The 23538-nt window shown below is 49.3% G+C and overlaps 1 protein-coding gene across 1 annotated transcript in view; it reads left to right on the top strand.

Moving 5' to 3' along the window:
• Positions 1-23538, top strand: part of WWP2 (WW domain containing E3 ubiquitin protein ligase 2) — a 157728-nt gene that overhangs the window by 94612 nt on the left and 39578 nt on the right. The window contains exons 7-8 of the mRNA XM_002711669.4: positions 766-893; positions 17766-17970. Of these exons, the coding sequence (XP_002711715.3) occupies positions 766-893; positions 17766-17970 (333 nt within the window). The remainder of the gene's footprint in view (positions 1-765; positions 894-17765; positions 17971-23538) is intronic.

Consider the following 23538-nt stretch of genomic DNA (forward strand, 5'->3'; position numbering starts at 1 on the left):
GGGGCAAAGCGGCATGTCGTTACAGAGTGGTCGGATGGCGTCCTTCAGCAAGGCAGCTGAACCAAGGCGGCTCACATGGCTTGCAGCGAGTGAGGGAAGGCAAGCCACAAAAGCGACCCGTGAGCCCGCACTGCCCCTTACCCTGCGTGCTCTGAAGGTGTCAGTGTGGTTTTCTGTGACCAGATGCCACCGTTAGCTTTGTGGTTTAGATCCATTTTGCCTGATGGCCCACTTACTTAGATGGCCTCAGGGCCATCTTTTCCAGGTAGAACAAGGCAGTGTGTGGGTTGACTAGTTGTTTAACGCCCCTTGACTGCTATTTCCAAGGCAGTCCTCTTTGTAGCTGTAGAGAAGATTGATTTGGATAAGTTTTGGGCTCCTTTTGCCTAATAGGAGAATATTTCATCTGTAGCCTGTCCAGTGGTTGTTTATTTCTAACATTTGAGCCCAATAAAAATAATGTGATGGTCACAGGATACTCTGCCAGCTATTTCAGATGTGGGGGCAATTCACTCTGGGTTTGTTTACTCCAAGTGGAAAAGTTTGCCCGAAGTTGCCTTGTGGGCTTTTACCAAGAAGGAAGCTTCCCTGGGTCTCTGCCTGCAGCCAGCTTCTGTTGAGTCAAAACCCGGAGGGGCCAGTAAAGGTCTTGGTTTTAGTAAGTAAGTAGCAAGGGAGTGAGCATGCGACAACTCAGGTAGGACCCACTTCTTCCTCGCTTTCACGGTAACTTATGTCTGTCTGCTTTGCGCTTTGAACCCCCAGGACACACAGACATTCAGGTGGTTCAGCCAGAACAGCCACAGCGCCTGGCGAGCAAAGCCCCAGTACGAGGAACCGGCACCGCCAACCGGTCAAGAACCCAAGCCACGATGGCCTGGCCAATGGCACAGGTGAGTGAGCGCAGAAGGCAGCCTGCGTGGAAGCAGTGGGCTCTGCCTGTCCTAACGTGGACTTGGGACCCTGCCTGCTGTGTCCGGGTGTGGGGCCTGTGAGAGAAGACTCCAGTCCTGAGATGAATTTGAATCCATCAGCTTTTCCATGGGCCCGCCTTCTCTTATCTCTGACTTGTTCTACACGTTACTGTGCTTTGCTAAGAGATTCCTTCGCACAGAAATAAAAGTATTGTTCTACTCATTTCTTATCAACCTTGGGCTTCATTTGGGAGGGACATTGTATTTGCGTGTGACACGTTTTTATTTCCTTAATTTAAGGAGATGTCAGAGTAGAGAAAGAGGACCACGTGTTGTGGCTCCAAGCAGAGCTGGAGTGGAAGGCAGCCCTGTTGTGCCCTGATTACTGCCGGGGAATGTTCCAGAGAGGTCCTCATGGATTAGGGGCTGTTCTGTTCACGTCCACATCAGACTTTCAGCACGTGTCTGCTTCCCTGCAGGTGGGAAGGGAAGGCCTATTTCAAAACAAGTCGTGCTTTGTCTTGCTCTCTCTCTCATCAGGAGTGTCAGGAAGGAAGGAGGAGGCAGGGTGGGCATTCAGCCTGGCAGTCAAGACACCGGCCAGATGCCTGTGTTCTGTATCGGAGTGCCTGGGGTTCCTGCCTGGTTCCGGCTCTCACGTTTCACTTTCCTGCCAGTACAGGGACTAGAGGAGGTGGCAGCAATGGTTCAGGGACTGGGTTCCTGCCACCCACGTGGGAGACCTGGGTTGAGTTCCCAGCTCCTACTTCAGCCTCTCGGGCACTGGGGTAGTAGACCAGCAGATGGGAACCTTTGCTCTCTCTGTCTCTCAAATAAACACATTTTTTAAAAAGTTAAAGGAAAAATAGGAAGTTGGGGGGAGGCATTCATGTTTCTAAATGCCTGAAGGTTGTCCAGCCTGAGTGCCGGCAGGGTGTTCGGTGACTGGTCTGAACTTGGCACAGTTGGGAAGCACGTGGCCCTCCGCCGTGATAGACTGCAGGGAGGGATACGGTGTTGGATAAGGTGTGAGCGAGTCAGTGACACTGACGTGTCTGCAGCAGCAGCTTCCCCACGGGCCTTGTCGTGGCCTTGTCACACTCCATGTGTGACAGACTTACTGAGCAGGGCCATTCGATCTGAGTTGCTTTGTAGTAGCTCCCAGTCCTCTCGCAGCAGTGACTGGGGCTTCCTCTGGCCGATCACGTTGCCAGATCGCCCCGCGACCTGAAGGCATGGCAGGGCTCGCTGTGAGCATGGTTGCTTGACTTCTCCCTGGGGCCAGGGACTGAGCTCACCGCGTCTGGAGGTGTGAGCCGCGGCGTGGCGCTCTCGTCCTCGCGCCTGCCGTCTCAGCCCTCCTGGTGCTCCTGTTCCTGCCACAGAACCCCGTGCTGGAACATCACCTGTGTCTGTGTGAAGGCCGTGGTGAGGTGGTGGCCGTGGCCTGAGTTATAGGAGACCACATGCAGCCTTGTGCACACCGGTACACCGCTAGGCCTGGGTCTCTGGGGGAAACGAGCAGGAGGCCACAGATGGGAGGGCACTGGCTTTGCGGAGCCGGCAGGTTCCCGGGTGCAGTGCACCAGGTGCTGCGCTCTCCCCGGGCGCTGCACAGCTGGGGTAGTGGTTCCCCTCAGCCGGTCCTGCTTTCCCGTAAAACCTGTGCCAGATTGACTTTATTTGGTGACGGCCTTGGAGTCAATATTCTCACCCACTTCAACAGAGCTCTCTTTCCCGACCCCAGCTTTTTAGGTGCCCTTGCTTATTGTCCTCATCTCTGGGAACATTATGTTCCAGCAGACGAGGCAGGGGCCAGTCCTGTGTCTCTAACCCCAGCTGCCTTGGGACGTTTTGTGTGGTCCATCTGAATGCCCAGGCTGTTTGTGAGACCCACCCATGAAGGGCAGGAGTTGCGTTTCAGCCATTTCTGTCCTTTAGCTACGAAGGCCAAGGCCACTGCCTGTGCCCTGCTGCTGCAACGGAGGCTCTGTAATGTCCATGCAATCGGAACAGCAAGGTGTCACCTTCCCTGGGGGGGTGGGGGACGGTGGTGAGGGCATACAGAAGCTGGAGCCGGGACGTGGGGAGAGAGGAGTAGCAAGCCAAGCCCCTTGGGAGAGGCTCCACAGCCAGGGACTTACGAAGAGCAGGCTTTCTGGCTGTGCACTTCAGTTACGCATGAAAAAGGCATTTGGGATAAAACCAGAGCCTAGGGCTGGCCAGGTGGTTTCTTCATGTTGTCCCAACCATAAAGTATCCGTTTTTATAAAATGAGAGTGAATGGCCGCCCGTCTGTCTAAAGCTAGTCTTTCTAAGTTTTAGAAGTGGTGTAATAGAGAAACAGACTAATGGTATAGCACTTCATTGAGACTCGTGTGGAATGATTTACTTTCTCAGTTTTTATTGAAAATGTTACCCCAAAAATTACATCCCTTCCTCCTGTAGATGTGATTTCCATGCACAGGGGCTGGGAGTTAAGGTTGGCCGGCCTCAGATGCTGGCTCCTCACCTGCAGCCCTACCCTTCCCAGCGCCCGAGTTTTGTCATTTACAAAATTAGGGCGAGAATACTCAAAGATGTCTTCCAAAAGTTCGTGGAAAATGCCTAGTAGGAAAAAGTTATGCATGAATTTTACAGTTTTTTGAATCAAAATAAACTTATCTTTTAATTCTATCTTCCACAAACATTTTGAAATTCCCTTGCATACCTCATGAGTTGTAAGGAATAACAAGCATAGCATGTTATATAAAACATGTAGAGTGGTTGGAATGGTGCCTGGCACACAGTTTTGCTTGTCACTTCAGCCAGGTGTAACTGTGGCACGTGGGAAATGTTCTTTTCTCACTTTGTGATTTTTTTCTTCTTCCTGTGTATCTATGCAGTCGTTTTGTTTACTTGTTTTAAGTGGACCTGTTCGTCACAGTTAACATGCTGTGCTTCATTTAATGATTCTTAATTCTTGTGCATTCTCCTGTTGTAAAACAAAATGCTGCTGTAAACACCTTTGCATCCAGCTCTGTTTTTTTGGTATCAAATTCTTGAGTCAAAGGAAATGGATTTTTGCAGTCCAAGACCTGCTGTATGTCTCCAGATCGTCTGGGCGCACTGACCAGTGTCTAAAGCAGTGTGAAACGGACCTGACGTGCTGTGTGGGAGGTTAATTTTTCTTTGTAATTATGTAAATATCGGTCTGTTATTTTTTTGCTAACAGTGTTAAGTGCCACCTCGTGGTTTAAACTCATTGGGTCTCCTCAGTTTCTATGTGTTTCTCTTTTCTTGTGTCTTTTCCCATATGATTATTTGTCCTTTTGAGATTTGGAAGTTTACTTGGGAGATTTATATAAGTTCTTAATATATTCTAGGTACAACTTTTAAAAATTGCAGTAAAGTGCACATCACATTGAATTTGTCATTTATGGCGTTTTTAAGTGTATAGTTAGTGGAGTTCAGTGTGTTCACCACCACTACGCTTTTCCAGAACTGTCCTGGCATCTCAGACTAAAGGTCTGTCCTCATTGAACAGTCATATTTCCCCCTTCTCCCCAGCCCAGATAACCTCTGTTGTACCCTCTGTCTCTGAGAATTTGCGTTTTCTAGGCACTACCTGGGAGGGGTCATCACAAAGGATGTGGAAATGTGTATTCTGAGAGAACTGTGCATGGGCATCAAACTTTTTTTTTTTTTTTTTAATGCCAAATGACCCTGTCTTTTAATTGCATTTGCTGTGAACCCTCGTTCCATTTCCTACTCCCACTGACTATGCATAAGGTTCTGGTTTGCCATATCCTTATTTTCTGTGTTTTTAGTAATAACCATCCTAATGGGTATACAGTTTTATCTATTACAAGTTTTCTCTGTATTTCTCTGGCATTTTATATATATATATTTTTTTATAAATTTTTTTTTTGGGGATAGGCAGAGTGGACAGTGAGAGAGAGAGAGAGAGAAAGGTCTTCCTTTTGCTGTTGGTTCACCCTCCAATGGCCGCTGAGGCCGGTGCACTGCGCTGATCCGAAGCCAGGAGCCAGGTGCCTCTCCTGGTCTCCCATAGGGTGCAGGGCCCAAGCACTTGGGCCATCCTCCACTGCACTCCCGGGCCACAGCAGAGAGCTGGCCTGGAAGAGGGGCAACCGGGACAGAATCTGGCGCCCCAACTGGCACTAGAACCTGGTGTGCCAGTGCCACAGGCGGAGGATTAGCCTATTGAGCCGCAGCACCGGCCGGCATTTTATCTTATTTTTGTGTTTTTAATAGTAACCATCCTGATGGGTATAAAGTTTTATCTGTTACAAGTTTCCCTCTATTTCTCTGCCATTTTTATCTTATTTCTATGACTTTTGTAGAAAAGGAGTTTAAGCGTTTAAAATTTGTTGTGCCTGAGCATTTTTTAAACATGTAATTTCACTTTTTGCTTGTTAAAATGAAGATTCTCTTTAGTCTATAAATGAGAGAAATACTTTTTTCTGTTTCCTTTTACTTTTATTCCTGTGTGATGTTAGCAAAAAAAATGATTCCACTGAGTTAATAGTATGAGGGTTTTTCAAAAAGATCATAGAAAATACATATGGTAAAAAAAACTATGTGTGGATTTTAAAATGTTTTGTGCCAGAATAAGCTTATCTTTTAATTCCATTTCTCATGAAGGTTTTGAAGTACCCTCATACAATATGTATTGTATATACAAATTATATTTATAATGATATGTACATTATGATTCATATGAATGTATATAAAATGAGGTCTAGGCCTATATTAATTTTTCTCTTATATTGGAATCCTTTTATCAGACAGACTAATTTTTTACTATGATTTTAGTGCTTTTCACATATCACTTTCTTATACACAGTGGGAATCTATTTGTTTCTTGTTTTGAAAAGCAAACCTCATAGAATTTTGATTATTGATGTGCTATAGTATTTTTTAAATTAAGGGTTTGAAAGGCAGAGTTACAGAGAGAGCAAAAGAGGGAAAGAAGAGAGAAGAGAGGGGAGAGACAGTATATATATAGAGAGAAATCTTTCATTTGCTGGTTCACTCCCCAGATGGCTGAAATGACCAGGGTCAAAGCCAGGAGCTTGAAATTCCATCTGGGTCTCCTACATGGGTGGCAGGGGCCCAGGCACTTGGGCCATCTTCTGCTGTTTCCCCAGGTGCATTAGCAGGGAGCTGTAATGGAATTGGAGCAGCCAAGGACTCAAACCTGCTTATCTTGCTGTACCACAGTGCTGGCCCCCATGGTGGGTTTTTTTTTTTTTTTTGGACAGGCAGAGTGGACAGTGAGAGAGAGAGACAGAGAGAAAGGTCTTCCTTTGCCGTTGGTTCACCCTCCAATAGCCACCGTGGCCAGTGCGCTGCGGCCAGCGCACTGCGCTGATCCGATGGCAGGAGCCAGGTACTTCTGGTCTCCCATGGGGTGCAGGGCCCAAGCACTTGGGCCATCCTCCACTGCACTCCCTGGCCACAGCAGAGAGCTGGCCTGGAAGAGGGGCAACCGGGACAGAATCCGGCACCCCGACTGGGACTAGAACCCAGTGTGCCGGCGCCGCAGGTGGAGGATTAGCTTAGTGAGCCGCGGCGCCGGCCCCTCCCCCCCCTTTTTTTTTTAATGTCTGAAAGCACTAGTTCTGCTTTACTACTTTTTCCTCTGTGATACTTTGATCATTGATAAATTCTCCCAAAATGCATTTCAGATTTTGACTTCATAGAGTATAAATGAGCATTGTATTATATGTCAGTTAGGGAAGGATTTAACCTTTTCATTAATCAATTATTAAACGAGATGTGGCTTTGTCCATTTGTAAGTTTTTGTTGTTTTGCCTGTGTCATTTAACTGTCCTCTCTACATAAGCTTTACCTGTCCTGTGCCATGCTAGTGATGAGATTGTCGTCTAGGTTGGTTGCTCTGTGAAGAGCTGACCGAGTGACTGCACTGGGAGTGCAGGTGCACGTGTCTCTGGGCACAGAGACCCCGAGCGCTTGTCTTTTCTGTGGGTCCTGTGCTCTGAGCGTGTGTTGGGGATGTTGGCGATCGCCTTCTCTGTGTCCGAGCGTGGGGCCCGCAGGCACCCGTGTGTTTCGCGAGCCTGTGTGCCGCTGCACGCACCTCAACATCGTGGAACACGCGGTGAGCTGGCCACGTGTCCAGGGTGAAGAAGCAGAACTTCCAATTCCCGATCTTGGTTTTGGCTGACTGTGACTAGCGTATGTCTTGGTCCTGAATGAATATGTGATTCATGAGCTTAGAATGTTGAACCAGCAGCATAGAGGGTACCTTGTGAAATAGCCACAGTTGCAGAAACCAGGGGCTGACCAGCTGCCGTTTTACCTACTTACCCTGTTTACCCTTCACACCCAGGTTGTGCAGGAAAGCCATCCTCCTCCACCTAAGGGTGTTCTGGGTGTGAGGACGGTGCTGCTACCTGCGCACCACCTGGCGCGTCTCTGAGTGGTCCCTCTTTGAGTCTCAGTTTTGTTGTGGGAATAAGTGTATCCTCCTCCCAAGGCCATTGGAGGATAAATGAGCTAATAAAAGCGTACAGGCTAAAGGCAATGCAGCAACCTGGATTGAATCTTGGAACAGAAGAAGAACATTAGTGGAAAAGCTGGTGAAATCCAAGTGTAGCTTGGAGTTAAGAGTAATGTGCTAATTAATTGTTTTACCCTGACAAATGTGCCTGGTTATGGAAGATATTAACATTAGGGAAAACTAAGCAAAGGGCATACCATCTTTTCAACTTTTCTATGTGCCTCAGGTTCATCCCCAAAAATACATTTTTAGTGGCAGGTGTTTGGCCTACTTGTTAAGCTGTCCGTCAGGATGCCCACATCCCACAGCAGGTTGAATGGGCTCCATTCCTGGCTCTGGCTTCTGTCTCTAGCTTCCTGCCAGTGTAGACCCTGGGAGGCAATAGGTGGTAACTCAAGTAACTGGGATCCTGCCGCCCTCTTGGAGGGCCTGGTTTGTGTTCCCTTTTTCTGGCTGTGGCCTGGCCCAGCCGCTGTGGTTATGGGTATCTGGGTAGTGAATCAGTGAATGGAAGCTCTTTATTTCCATGTCTCTGTTTTTCAAATAAATAGGTAAACAAACAAGCAAACAATTTCAGAGAGCCTGGGAATTGATGTCGTGGTGCCATGGGTTAGGCCACTGCCCAGGATGCTCAGATCCCATATTGGAATGCCGGGTTTGAGTCCTGGCTACCCTGCTTCCCATCTGTCCTTCCTAGAAGTGCATCCTGGGAGTGAGCAGATGATGGCTCAAACTCTCAGACTCCTGCCACCCGTGTGGGACACCTAAGTGGAGTTTGGGGCTTCTGCCTGGCCCAGCCTGGCTGTTGTGGACATATGGGGCAGTAACCAGAGGATTGATAACTTCTTTCTCTCTCTCTCACTCTCTCACTCACACCCTTGTTCTGCCTTTCAAGTAGATGAACATAAACAAAATTAAAGAAAATTCACAGAAAATTTTTTGAAATATTTATTTATTTGAAAGGCAGAGTTACAGACAGACAGAGGCAGAGAGAGTGAGGTCTTCCATCTACTGGTTCATTTCCCAAATGGCCACAAAGGCTGGAGCTGGGTCGATCTGAAGCCTGGAGCCAGAAGCTTCTTCTGAGTCTCCTACGCAGGTGCAGGGGCCCAAGGACATGGGCCATCTTCTACTGCTTTCCCACTTTCCCAGGCGATAGCAGAGAGCTGGATTGGAAGTGGAGTAGCCAGGACTCGAACTGGCACCCATATGGGATGCTGGCACTGTAGGCTGTGGCTTTGCATACTACACCACAGCGCTGGCCACCACAGAAAATATTTTTTTAAAAGTAATAGAGGGGCTGGCACTGTGGTGCTGAGGGTTAAAGCCCAGCCGTTGCGGCCATCTGGGAGTGGACCAGCGGGTGGAGGACCTCTCTCTCTGTCTCTGCCTCTCTCTGTAACTCTTTCAAATAAACAAAATAAATCTTAAAAAAAAAAAATAGAACCTGTTTTGCAAATACAGTGTTAACACGAATGTGAGGTGATTTTATTTCAAATCTTTCTTGCTAGATTATTAGGTTTATTGAACAAATACATGTCCAGTGTTATTTTGCTAAGCACTCTGGATAATATGAAGAAGTATCAGACAAGGCCTCTGCCCTCTTGTCTCTTTGAGGAAAGCCCAGTGCTGACACGCACATCACAGGGACTGGGGGCTCCGCAGAGAATGATGGCTCTGGGCCGAGCTAGCAGGGTGGGCACCCAGGGAAGAGGCTGACGAGAGCAAAGAGATGGAGAAAAACAAGGATGACAGAGTGGAAGCAGAGGAGAACAAAGGAAAGGAGATTGGCCCTGGCTTTCAACCGTGTGCCTGCCTTTAACCTTGTGATGAGAACATGCTCTGGGACACACGCTGATAGGCAGCTTCATCATTGTGCGGCTGGCACAGGGTGTGCTTACACGAAGACAGCGGTGATGTCAGTAGGCACATCCTCCCGTGGGACTGCTGTGCTGTGCGTAGGCTGTCATTGAAGCAGTGTCTGGTGCATGGCTGTGCACACGGCACACTGAGATCAGAAGAGTAGGGTGTGGCACAGATGCTCGCTGATGCTGGGCTACCTGACTTCCACACGTCTCTGTTTGCCAATCTGAAGTCCAGGAGAGCACAAGACTCACACAAGTGAGCTGCCCTGGTGAGTCAGAAGCTTGCGGCTGGACGTGTGGACAGAGCAGTCTGGGTGGAAGCCCTTCCATCAAGATTGGCAGCCGTGGGGCCGGCACTGTGGCATAGTAGGTTAATCCTCCGCCTGTTGCACTGGTATCTCACATGGGTGCCGGTTTGAGTCCTGGCTGCTTCACTTCCAATGCAGCTCTCTACTATGGCCTGGAAAAGCAGTAGAAGATGGCCCAAGTCCTTGGGCCCTGCACCTGCGTGGGAGACCAGGAAGAAGCTCCTGGGCTCTGGCTTTGGATTAGTGCAGCTCTGGCCATTGCAGCCAAGTGGGGAGTGAACCAGCAGATAGAAGACCTCTCTCCCTCCCTCCCTCTCTCTCTCTCTCTGTGCCTCTCCTCTCTCTGTGTAACTCTGACTTTCAGGTAAATAAATAAATCTTTAAAAAATTAAAAAAAAAGGGGGGGGGGCCGGTACTGTGGCACAGTAGGTTAATCCTCCGCCTGCAGTGCTGGCATCCCACGTGGGCTCCGGTTCTAGTCCCAGCTGCTCCTCTTCCAATCCAGCTCTCTGCTGTGGCCTGGGAAAGCAGTAGAAGATGGCCCAAGTCCTTGGGCCCCTGCACCTATGTGGAAGACTGGGAAGAAGCCCCTGGCTCCTGGCTTCAGATTGGCAAAGCTCCAACTGTTGTGGCCACTGGGGAGTGAACCAACGGACGGAAGACCTTTCTCTCTGTTTCTCCCTCCCTCTGTCTGTAACTCTACCTCTAAAAAAATTTTTTTTAAAGATTTATTTATTTATTTGAGAGGTAGAATTACAGAGAAAAGAGAGAGAGAGGGAGGGAGGGAGGGAGAGGGAGGAACAGAGAGTATCTGCTGGTTCATTCCCCAGATGGCCTCAATGGCTGGGGCTGAGCCAGTCTGAACCAGGAGCTAGGAATTTCCTCTGGGTCACCCATGTAGGTGCCAGAGCCCAAGCACTTGGGCCATCCTCCACTGCTTTCCCAGGCTATAAGCAGAGAGCTGGATCTGAATTGGATCATCTGGGACGTGAACTGACTCCCATATGGGATGCCAGTGCTGCAGATGGATGCTTAGCCCACTATGCCACAGTGCAGGGCCCCCACCCTAGTTATTTTTTAATAGTATTGCATGGATGTTATTAAAACTTCAAAAGCATACAAACTTGAACATATAAAAAATATCTTCTTCTTAGTCCTCTGTGGGGAGCAACTCGGACTAGACTAAGTTACTGGAATTAAGACTTATTCTATGCATCTGCTCTTCCACAATATGGCGCTGGGAGAGGAGTAAACAACTTCTACACAGCTGCCTCCAGTTCGACCAATAACCTGCAGGAGCTGATCCTGCTCCTGATTGGAGGAGAGCAGCGTACTCAGCATGTGGGTAGCAGAGTTGGGATTGGTGGAAGAGGACTATAAAGGAGGAGAGAGACAACATGCACCAGGAACATCTAAGGGGAACATCCGGATAACATCTGAGCAGCCCCCCAGAGAGCCGGCTGGCGGTGTGCCACTCCCCGGCGGAAGTGGGGAAAGTGGCAGGGGGAGCCACCCTTCCATGGAGGTGGAAGGATCGGCAGCCAACCCGGGAAGGACCAGCAGCAAACCCGGGAAGGGCCGAGCAGACAAAAGAACAGCGCAGGGTCCTGTGTCGTTCCTCCGCAATTGGGGGAGCGACAATCCTCCAGTGCAGTTCCCTCTCCAGGGTCAGCATCTCGTATGAGGTATTTCTGGAATATGCAAGAATATGCATGTATATGGTTTGCAAACACACACACAAACACGAGTGATAGCACAACAGACACACTTTCTAACGCTTTCCCAGTTACTAATCATCTTAGAGTTTCTCCAGGGGTCTTGAAGATGACTCGAAGAACTGTGTCTTCCATCTCTTCACCCACGAACCTCAGCCAAATACGGGGACAATTTTTTTTTTATAAAGATCCCTTTATTTATTTGAAAGAGTTACAGAGAGAAAGAGAAAGATAGAGATCTTCCATCTCCTGGTTCACTCCCCAAGTGGCTGCAGTGACCAGGGCTGAACCAGTCCGAAGCCAGGAGCTTCATCCAGGTCTCCCACACGGGTGGCAGGGATCCAAGCACGTGGGCCATCTGCTGCTGCTTTCCCAGGCCATTATCAGGCAGCTGGATCGGAGGTGGAGCAGGAAGGACACAAACCAGCACCCATATTGGATGCCAGCATTGCAGGCGGCAGCTTTACCTGCTATAGCACAACACTGTCCCCTAAGATAGGGGTGATTTTAGTATCAATAAGAACATTAGCATAAGAGATTGAGATTTTAAATGTGTTTAGGGGCATCGTGGAATAACTTGTTGATCCATCACCTGCTGGCATCCCATGTTAGCACTCTTTGGAGTCCTGGCTGTTCCACTTCCAATCCAGCTCTCTGCTAAAGCACCTGGGAAAGTAGTGTAGGATGGCCCAAGTACATGGGCCCCTGCACCCACATGGGAGACCTGGATGAAGCTCCTGGCTCCTAGCTGTGGCCTCACCCAGCTCTCACCCGTGCATCCACTTAAGGAGTAGACCAGTGGATGGAGGATTTCTGTCTGTCCTTCTCTCTGTAACTCTGCCTTTCAAGTAATAAATAAATAGATTTTTAAAAAAATGTTTAGCCGGCGCCGCGGCTCACTAGGCTAATCCTCCGCCTAGCGGCGCCAGCACACCGGGTTCTAGTCCCGGTTGGGGCGCCGGATTCTGTCCCGGTTGCCCCTCTTCCAGGCCAGCTCTCTGCTGTGGCCAGGGAGTTCAGTGGAGGATGGCCCAGGTGCTTGGGCCCTGCACCCCATGGGAGACCAGGAAAAGCACCTGGCTCCTGGCTCCTGCCATCGGATCAGCGCGGTGCACTGGCCGCAGCGCGCCGGCCGCGGCGGCCATTGGAGGGTGAACCAATGGCAAAGGAAGACCTTTCTCTCTGTCTCTCTCTCTCACTGTCCACTCTGCCTGTCAAAAAAAAAAAATAAAAAAAAATAAAAAAAATAAAAAAATGTTTAGAGGCTGGTGTTGTGACCTAGTGGGTAAAGCTGCCACCTGCAGTACCAGCATCCCATATAGGTGCTAGTTCAAGTCCCAGCCACTCTACTTCCAATATAGCTCCTTGAGGGCTGGTGCAGCAGCTCACTAGGCTAATCCTCTGCCTTGCGGCGCCGGCACACCGGTTCTAGTCCCGGTCGGGGTGGCGGATTCTGTCCCGGTTGCCCCTCTTCCAGGCCAGCTTTCTGCTGTGGCCCGGGAGTGCAGTGGAGGATGGCTAAAGTGCTTGGGCCCTACACCCCATGGGATCTACATGCCATCGGATCAGCGCAGGGTGCTGGCTGCAGCGCGCTGGCTGCGGCGGCCATTGGAGGGTGAAACAACGACAAAAAGAAGACCTTTCTCTCTGTCTCTCTCTCTCACTGTCCACTCTGGCTGTCAAAAATAAATAAATAAATAAATAAAGAGAGAGAGAGAGAGAGAGAGAGAGAGAGCGCTCCTGTATGTAGTCTGGGAAAAGCAGCAGAGGAAGGTCTAAGTGCTTGGGCCCTGTACCCATGTTGGAAACCTGGAGAAACTCCTGGTTTCTGGCTTTGATTTGGCCCAGCACTGGCTGTTGTGGCCATCTAGGGAGTGATCCAGCAGATGGATAATGTCTCTCTCTCTCTCTCTGTAACTTTTAAAAAAAAAGTTTAAATCCAGTACCTTATAATGGTTTTTGAATAAAACCAAAAAAACCTTCATTATTCATATTTAGATGATGCAAAGAAATGAATTCCTTATTTTAAAAACAAATAAAGGGAAAGAATCAAGTCTTTCTCCTGCCTTTCCTTCACAAATAGTTCATCACTAAATAGTCCTTCACTAGATAGTTCATCAGGGAGGATTCTGTTTAAAGACTTATTCCAGGTTGATAAATGAAGAAGACATAATAGAATTAGCATGTTGCTATTTTTCAACCTCTAATGAGTTGTTATTTTTTAAAATATATATATATTTAAAATATTTATTTGAAAGAGTTACAGAGAGAGAGAAGGAAAGACAGAGAGAGAGAGGTCTTCAATCCACTGGTTCACTCCCAACTGCTGGAGCTGCGCTGATCTGAAGCCAGGAGCCAGGGGGTTCTTCGGGTCTCACACGTGGGTGCAGGGCCCCAAGGACTTGGCCATCTTCTACTGCTTTCCCAGGCCATAGCAGAGAGCTGGATCAGAAGTGGAGCAGCAGGACTCGAACTGGTGCCCATATGGGATGCGGGTACTGCAGGCAGTAGCTTGACATGCTATGCCACAGCACCAGCCCCTAGTTATTTAGTTATTTAAGTCTTATTTCTAAACTTGTTTATAAAATTGATATCTGCCTATTCGTGTATCAGAACCATACTTTTTTTGGTAGGATTTGTATTTGAAAGGCAGAGTTAGAGAGAGAGAGAGAGAGAGAGAGAGAGAGGTGTCTTCCATCTGCTGGTTCACTCCCCTGATGGCCACAACTGCCAGAGCTGAGCTGATTGAAAGCTATTAGCCAGGAGCTTCTTCTGGGTCTCCCATGTGGGTGCAGGGGTCCTGCTTTCCCAGGCCATAGCCGAGAGCTGGATGGGAAGTGGAACAGCCAGGTTTCAAACCGGCACCCTTATGGGAGACCAGCACTGCAGGTGGAGGTTTTACCCACTACCCCACAGTGGCGGCCCCCAGAGCCACACTGTTTTAATGTAGTTTTGTAATATGTTTTAGTACTTCAGACATACACCTACACACAGCATTCTTCTTGAGAATTGTCATGGCCATTCTTTTATATTTAGTTTTTCTTATAAGTTTTAGAAGGAGTTTATATGGTTTTGGAAAAAAAAAAAAAGTGATGGTATTTTTGGTTTTAATTGAGTAAAATTTCCAGATTTGTATAAAAAAGACTTGCTTTCTGTTGTGTTTTACTAGTTTAACTGGAGTAGGAATGGAGTGTAAAGTCTTGCATTTATGTTGGGTTAAGATTCACTGCAAAACATTTGGTCTTTCATTAAGCAACTGATTTAGCCCATGTGATGGTGTTTTGTATACCAGGGAGAGGGCAAGGGGGTAAATCGTAGATTATCCATAGCATCAGGCTCTGACCCACACTTGGCTTCATATCACGTGAAGGAACCATGGTCTCAGCTCACCAGTGGTCTCACGTTAGCCAGCAGGATCGTGGGACTGCTCAGGCTCATTACGATCTTGGAGTTGCATTGAAGGATGTGCAGAGAGGAGGTAGAGTGTAGTGAGGGAGGCAGACAGGGTGTGCAGTCGGTGCTGTGTGCCCTTGGCAGGTCTTGTAGCCGCTGAGTCCGAGCTTCCTCAACTGTAAAATTCAGAATATCAGTTGTGCTGACCTCTGTGAGTCTTGAGTGAGACAGTTCCAGGTTCTTTGCGCCTTGGCCCGCACGTCCTGTCATGCACGGTGAACTAGTTCTATTTAGTGGCTCCTCTGACTGTGCTTCTGGTGGTGTCTGATTTCTTGTGTCCCGTCCCGGTGTCATCTCTCAGGAGAGGCAGCAGAAGCATCTGCCCAGCAGAGAGCAGCCAGCTGGTGATGAATGTGTGGCCTAGAAACGCTAATCCCAGGCCTGTTGCCGGGAGGAGAGGACATTAATGAGAAACAGTGGCCGGACGCTTACTTGGAATTGCTCTGGGAGTGGAGTGGGGTGGGGGCCTGGGGCCAGCAAGTGCAATTCAGCTTAACAGGAGTGCCACTTGCTGGCAAGTCCCTGTGGCCCACAACCGAAGGATTCTGTGGTGAGCCCTTGGTCAGAAGAAAGGCAGGGGGAGCACACAGAGAACCTCGGCGTCAAGAAGATGAGGCTGTGGGATGACGACGCAGTTTCCTGTGCACTTCCGGTGGAAAGGTGTCGTCACGGTCGCCTGCGTAGGGACTGCTCTGCATGCGGCTTTCCTTTTCCAGGAAGCGCGGTTCTTTGAAACCTCGTGTGATCCTTGAGTGAGAGGATAACGCAGTGCCTTAGGGGCCTTGCAAACCCGAGTGGTCTTCGAAGAAGTAGAGAAGTGGAGACGTAAGGCTATCGCAGAACCTCTGTACCGTGCTTCTGTTTCTTTGTGTGGTGTCACCCTGGGGACGAGTCCTTGAGCTTTGGAGCCCCTTCTTCTTTTTTTTTTTTAAAGATATATTTTATTTATTTGAAATAAATAAATACAGAGAGAGGTAGAGACAGAGAGAGAGAGAGAGAGAGAGAGAGAGAGGTCTTCCAACCATTGGTTCACTCCCCAAATGGCTGCAGTGACCAGAGCTGAGCCAATCTGAAGCCAGGAGCCAGGAGATTCTTCTGGGTCTTAAACGTGGATGCAAAGGCCCAAGGACCTGAGCCATCTACTGCTTTCCCAGGCCATAGAAGAGAGCTAGATCAGAAGTGAAGCAGCCAGGACTCAAACTGGTACCCACATGGGATGCCAGCACTGCAGGTGGCATCCTTACCCACTATGCCATAGCGCTGGCACCTGTTCCATTTTTCTAAGTGCATAAAAATCTGGGAAGGACAGAATCTCTCCTCCCTGTGGACTCAGGACGAGCAGAGCAGGGTCTGATAATTCTCTTTCTTTGGCCCCATTCTTCCTTAATAAAGCCCTAATGCGCCTGTGTATTTTTCTCACTTTGTAAATAGTTTATCACACTTCATGCCATGTTTGGGCCTGTATTTAGAATTCTTCTCTAAGTTAAAGGCAAGAGAACCTGGAAAATTAATTTAATTTAGGCCTGATAGCCAGCCTGTAACCCCTCCTTCCAGTCCACATCTTTGAAAGAGCAAGCGTGGAAGGGGATGTCTTCTTCCTGGTGCCTTTGTAAAGGCAGGTGTGCTTCGTGTCTAGCAGACAGATGGCGGGTTAGACAACAGACCCGGTAATGCTGGCTCTGGCCGTGCTGCATTTATCAACAATATGCTGCCCTGTTAGCTTCATCCTTCCTGTTCCTCTTTCATTGCAGTCAGTGTAACTGCAGTGTGTGGATGATGGCCCAAGTGCTTGGGCCCCTGCCATGCATGTGGAAGACCTGGATGGAGTTTCAGGCTCCTGGCTTCAGCCTGGACCAGCCTGTACCATTGTGGCCGTTTATGCAGTCAACCAGTAAATGGAAGGTTGATCTCTCCTCCCTCCCTCCCTCCTTCCCTCCTTCTCTCTCCCTTTTTCTCTCCCTCTTCTTTTCACTCTCCCTCCCCCCTCTTCTCCTCCCATATAACTCTGCCTTTTAAATAAATAATAAATCTTTTAAAATTTTTTAAATGGAAAAATCTGGCAAGATTATATTAAACAGATAATATTTAATAAATTTATTTCAGATACAGACTCCCTCCTACCCCCTCGCACTTTCCTTTGGACCTGTGTTACTGACTTGCTATTGTTTTTTTAAGATTTATTTATTTTATTTGAAAGGCAGAGTTAGAGAAGGGAGAGAAAGAGAGAGAGAGAGACAGATTTTCCATCTGTTGGTTCACTCCCCAAATGACTGAAACGTCCAGGGCTGGGCCAGGCTGATACCAGGAGCCAGGAGTTCCTGTACTTAAAGCACTTGGGCCATCTTTCCCAGGCATTAGCAGGGAGCTGAATTGGAAGTGGAGCAGCCAGGACACAAACTGGCACCCATATGTAACTCTAGCATCATAGGCAACAGCTTAAACCGCTGTGCCAAAACACCAGCCCCTTGCTATCTTTTTTATTGTTGTTGTTATAATTTATTTCACTTATTTGAAAGGCAGAGTTACAGAAAGAGCAGGAAAGACAGAGGGAGAGAGATCTTCCATCTGCTGGTTTGCTCTCCAAATGGCTGCAACCACTGGGGCTGTGTCAGATGGAAGCCAGGAGCCAGGAGCTTCTTCAGGTCTGATGTGTGTGCAGAGGCCCAAGCGCTTGGGCCATCTTCCAGTGCTGTCCTGGGCACACTAGCAGGGAGCTGGATTGGAAGTGGAGCAGCTGGGACTCGAACTGGCACCCGTAGGAGATGCTGGCATCACAGGTTGCAGTTTTACCAGCTACAGCACAATGCCGGTGCACTTGCTGTCATTTCTAAAGTTCTGTTTTGTAAAACTTTGTGCTGTTGCTGGATGCAGGTAGGTAACCTTTCAGATACTGTGTTAGCACATTAAGTGAAAAGCCTAGGAAGTCTAAACAAAATTCTCATTCTTACTTGATCTCTAAAATATGATTTGTGCATTTTCAGTGAATGACGAGCCCACTGCAGCCACTGATCCCGAAGAACCTGTTGTTGGTGTGACGTCCCCACCTTCTGCAGCCCTGAGTGTGACCCCGAGCCCAAACACCACGTCCCTGCCTGCCCCAGCCACCCCAGCTGAAGGAGAGGAACCCAGTACCTCGGGTACACAGGTGCCAGCAGCTGCGCAGGCCCCCGATGCTCTGCCTGCCGGGTGAGTGGTCTCTGTCCTGCAAGGATGCGTTCCTCCCCCACTGAGGCTCCCTCACTGCGGCCAAAGCATGCTGGTCGTGTACAGCTTGCTGCCAGCAGCGAGGGGTCCCTGGGGAGGCTGCTGTGCACGGAAGCATGGGAGGTGTGGACGAACTGCTTGTTCTGTAGGCATCTGGAAGAGAATCTAGATTGTCAGGGGCAGAATCAGTGTTGCCTTTTACCAAGACTGGAGATGAACAGCTGGACTCAGTGTGGCCTTTGTGGAACAAGGAGCTCCTTTTGCCTTCCTGAATCCTGCCTTGGAGACAGCTTTTCACCCTTGAATTTCACCCGTAGCCTGGGGCGGGTATGACCTACACTGTGGAGGTGCTGTACCTCTGTTAACTCATAGCCGTGGGCTATGAGTTTTCATTTCACGTGGGCTATGTGTTTTCCTTGCTGTCTTTTAGAGGAGAATTAAATCTGATGATAAAGACCTGAGGCCATAAGAAAATGGCCCTCATAAGCCAAAGGGAAGTTCAAGTTCTACCATAGGGTAAGTGGAGATGAAGAGCTGGGAGCTGGAAACCAAGTAGATCTGGGTTTGAATCCCCCTCCAGCCTCTGGGGGATTGGCCCAGTGATTGGTGGAGATAAGAAGTCATCTACATCTCGAAGGAGGTTAAGGAACTTAAGTAGATGGTGGGCGGGAAGCACTCGCTGAATGGTGGGCATTGTGCCTGGGGAGTGACGTTTCTGAAGTGGTTGAGAAGGAGCAGCTGTGCAGGCAGTGGATGCCTCTGCCCTGGGGTGCGAGGTCTTCTCCCAAACTGCTGGTCGCCTTCAGGGCTGGGCCCATTCTCCCGCCTGTTGTCAGTTTGGTACGGAGGAAAGCCAATGTCCACGTTGCTCTGGTCACAGGTGGCCTGGCTGCTGTTGGCTTGGGGGTGGTGTGTGTCACGTGCACCCTTCCAGTTTGTGAACAGCGAGGAAGAGTGTAAGGGCTCTTGCTTGATGTCTGGTGGTCTGGACTGTTCTTGGGCCGCTTCTAAAAACCTGGTGTTTGAAACCAAGGCCTGAGTGATTTTGCCGCAGCGTCGCTGCATCCCTAGCCTTGGCACGCCACCCCCTTCCTGTCTCGTGAAGTCCAATGACCGACACCTGTTGCAGATGATCCTCAAACCTCCAGCCTGGAGAGGACGGGGGCATCGAGGGGCTGCTCCTCTTGGGTGTTCCGGGACGTTCCCGATTGCTTCACAAGATTGTTCACCCGTTGCCTGTGTCTGACAGCTCCCTACACAGGCCTCTCTGCTCTTCTGTGTGTGGTGAGGAAGACAGCGGGACCTTCGTTCAGTTTACGGTTTCTGATCTGCAGGCTGTAATTTGGGGGGATCAGGGCAGAATCATTTTGGCAGAAAGGAGAGAAAATGGCGGCCCAGGTCCCCTGTGAGCTGTTTGTTTTCTTTCCGCTGAGCAAATGCCTGGAAGGCTGGCTGTACTCCTGTGTCAGTCACAGGCAATTAGGGCTAATGGCTCAACATGTCTTTATGCGGGGCGTGTGTGAGGGTTACTGTTCTCTGGGACTGAGCACTTCCTGTTTCCAGGCAGCTGAAAAACTCAAGGCTCTGAAAACCCTCTTTATTCTAATTCTGACGGCTCGAGGTGCCCAGGGACGCCGATTCCCTCCCGCGTCCTGCCAGACTGAAATGCTTGGCCAGGTACAGCTCAAACTGTATCTGCCCTTGGAGCCTTTGGAACGTGACGAGGCCCATGTTAACATGGACCATGGTCCTTGGTCGGAGACCCAGTTTGCCAGCCTACATGGGCTTCCTCGTGCCCATCTCTAAGGTTTCCAGGAGCCCTCAGTGCTTTATGGGCTGTCCTGGGCCTGGAGATCACCCGCTGCCCGACAGGAGATTGCCGCTGGCACTGGTGAGTCTAGTCGTGAGGACAGAAGCTTCCGGCTGGCTTTTCTGCGAGAGAAACCAAAAGGACTCTGTACAGTGACCCGCTTCCCTCTCAGAGACCTGCCGTCCCCACCTCCTTCATCCCTATTTAGTAATCAGGTTAGCAGACCCAGACAAGGCAGATTATTAGATTATTCCTGATGTCTTGGTTTCAGGAGTCAGGGGACCAATGAGAGAATGAAATGTGTCATTCTCATTTGGACGCCAGCAGGGGATGTGCTGCAGCAGGTGGGTTTACCTGCCATCATATAAAGAAATGCCGTGTGGCGCAGCGAGTAAGCCACCGCCTGCAATGTCAGCATGCCATATCGGGGCACTTTTTCTGAGTCCAGCTGCTCCACTTCTGATCCAGTTCCCTGCTCACGTGCCTAGGAAGGTACTGCAAGATGGCCTCAGTACTTGGGTCCCAGATAACCACGTGGGAGACCCAGATGGAGTTGCTGGCTCCTGGCTCTGGCCTGGCCCAGCCCCAGCCTTTGTGGCCATTTGAAGAGTGTATCAGCTGATGGAGGATCTCTTTCTCTGTCACTATGCCTTTCAAATAAAATGGATCTTAAAAAAAAAAAAGAATAATAGGCCAGCACCGCTGCTCACTAGGCTAATCCTCCACCTGCAGCGCGGCACACCGGGTTCTAGTCCCAGTCGGGGTGCCGGATTCTGTCCCAGTTGCTCCTCTTCCAGGCCAGCTCTCTGCTGTGGCCCAGGAGTGCAGTGGAGGATGGTCCAGGTCCTTGGGCCCTGCACCCGCGTGGGAGACCGGGAGAAGCACCTGGCTCCTGGCTTTGGATCAGTGCGGTGCGCCGGCCACTGCGCGTCAGCCGCAGCGGCCATTGGAGGGTGAACCAATGGCAAAGGAAGACCTTTCTCTTTGTCTCTCTCTCACTGTCTACTCTGCCTGTCAAAAACAAAAAACAAACAAAAAACAACAACAACAAAAAAGAATAATAGAAGAGAAATACATCTTTCTGAATTTATTAAATGCCTTTATCTCTTGGGGGAAATCTATCAATGTAGCTTCTACAACAAGCACCTACTAGTACCCAAGTTATACCTTAAAGATTTTGCATGATTCATTCTATCATTAACCAAAATGCTCATTACTGTTTAAGACAAATCAAGTCCAAGGTCGGGGAATGCAAACTGCAGTCCTCAACAAGCAGTGGCCTTTTGCTCGGATGTTGTCAGTGCCTGCTCTGGTCACTCGGGTTCTTCCTGCCTCGTCAGCTTGTTCGTTTCCAAAGCTTCCTTGGGACCTGATGCCAACTTCCGTATCTGACTCTTGAACCCGTTCCTCTTGTGATCCATTGGCTGGACAGCTCTGCCTGGGTCTCTTAACCCAACCTGTCTAAAGCAGAACTCATCATCCTACCTACCCCATCCAGGCTAGAATCTGGTTCCCCTCCTGACGACAGTGCTACCTTTCCCCTGGGTGACTACTCAGTTGTCCACCTTTCACTTTTCCTGATGCCCACCACCTGCAAGTTCTGCCTCTGGCCCTCCAGACCCTGCGTCTCAGCTCCCCACGCTTCTGCTTACAGCTGACCACAGGTGCAGTTCTAATCATGGTTTGTTGAGTGGTTCTCTCCTCTGCTGTTCTGTGAGTACCATAGAGGCAGGGATCATGACTTTCCTACTTGGCACTGTATGCCTAGAACCAGGGCTTTAAAGATTTTATTTATTTGTTTGAGAGGTAGAGATACAGACAGTGAGAGGGAGAGACAAAGATCTTCCTTCCGTTGCTTCACTCCCAAATGGCCGCAACGGCTGGAGCTGCGCCAATCCGAAGCCAGGAGCCAGGAGCTTCCTCCTGGTCTCCCATGCGGATGCAGGGGCCCAAAGACTTGGGCCATCTGCTACTGCTTTCCCAGGCCACAGCAGAGAGCTGGATCGGAAGAGGAGCAGCCAGGACTAGAACCGCCCATATGGGATGCTGGCACCGCAGGCGGAGGATTAACCTACTGAGCCACAGCCGTCGGCCCCCTCCCAGTCTATTTAACCTTTTAAAATAAAGTTCTGAACGTGACCTTTCACCACTTAGAATGCTGCAGTGGCTTCCTCTTGTCCTTAGGGATAACTTCCCAAATCCTTAGTAAAAGTCCCGCATGATATTAGCCCATCTGCCACTCTAGTCTTCAGTGGAAGCCACGTCTGCTTCTCTGAGCTGTAGCTTAACAGCGTTCGTTTGACAAGTGCACCACCCTCTCTCTGGACTGAAGATCCTCCCCGAAGCTAATTACTCTTTCTGAAACCTTCCTCAACCCTCTGTAAGTGAATTCCTATATGTCTTTGAGACTCAGCTTAATCAGTAACTCCCGTGATCCCCGGTGGACAAGGCTAAATGACTGAGTGTGCGTGTGTAACTCTTCTCGTGCTGGTGAATGCTTGTTTCATGTCTCTCTGCCCTCCTGGGCCATAAATGCCAAGATGGCAGGGTGTCTGATACGACGCAGGCCCCTAAGACATACTTGTAATGAATAAATGAGTGAATTTAAATGTCATCATTTTTTTCCATATGGATGCATGAATTTTTTAAAAAGATTTTTATTTATTTATTTGACAAGTAGAGTTGCAGATAGTGAAAGAGAGAGACAGAAAGAAAGGTCTTCCATCTGATGGTTCACTCCCCAGATGGCCGCAACAGCTGGAGCTGCACCAATCCGAAGCCAGGAGCCAGGAGCTTCCTCCTGGTCTCCCACATGTGTGCAGGGGCCCAAGGCCTTGGGCCATCTTCTACTGCTTTCTCAGGCCATAGCAGAGAGCTGGATCAGAAGAGGAGTAGCCGGGACTAGAACCAGTGCCCATATGGGATGCTGGCGCCACAGGCAGGGGATTAACCCACTGTGCCATGGTGCTGGCCCCACATGAATGTATTATGCTTCTTTGCCTCTAAGAAAAAGCAACTATTTACAAGGATGTTGCATTTTCTTCCCAAAGGTGAGAAAGTGGAGGCCTGTGCTATCATTCACTGGGTTGATTGGCTTCAGGTTCATGTATGTGTCTTTTGGAGCAGGTGTTTGGTGCAGCAACACTGCGTGGGGTGGGCTGCATTCCATGTCCGAGTGCCCAGATTCAATTCTAGCTACAATTCCAATTCCAGCTCCCTGCTAGTATGCACCCTGGGAGGCAGCAGGTGATGGTTCAAGTACTTGAGTTCCTGTCACCCGAATGGGAGACCTCGATGAAATTCCTGGCCTCAGCGATTGCAGGCATTTGGGCAGCAGATGGATCTCTCTCTCTCTCTCTCTTCCTCTGTCTTTGCCTTTCAAATTTGAAAAAGAGAGAGGAGAGCTAAAGCAAAATGAAACAAACAAAACCTCTAACTTCAAAATCAAAACACAAACATGCATCTCTGGCGGGTCAGAATGCTGTGAACTGCCTTGCACACAGGCAGATGCTTCCGGGCTGACCTGGCTTGCTTTCTGGTTCCCAGCTGACTGTTTGCAGCTTCATGTTCTCAGCTTCGCCGTCCCCTGTAGGAGCGGTGGCAGCAGGCTCCCCCGGGAACCCCACAGGCATGTTTCCCAGGCTGCTGTGCTGCCTTCCTGATGTTTGTCCTGGGTGAGAGTGCTCAGACACATGTGCGTATTTTAGGGACCAAATACAGTTACAAATACAGTACTTCAT

Source organism: Oryctolagus cuniculus, chromosome 18 (assembly GCF_964237555.1).
Source record: "Oryctolagus cuniculus chromosome 18, mOryCun1.1, whole genome shotgun sequence".
NCBI classification, from domain to species: domain Eukaryota; kingdom Metazoa; phylum Chordata; class Mammalia; order Lagomorpha; family Leporidae; genus Oryctolagus; species Oryctolagus cuniculus.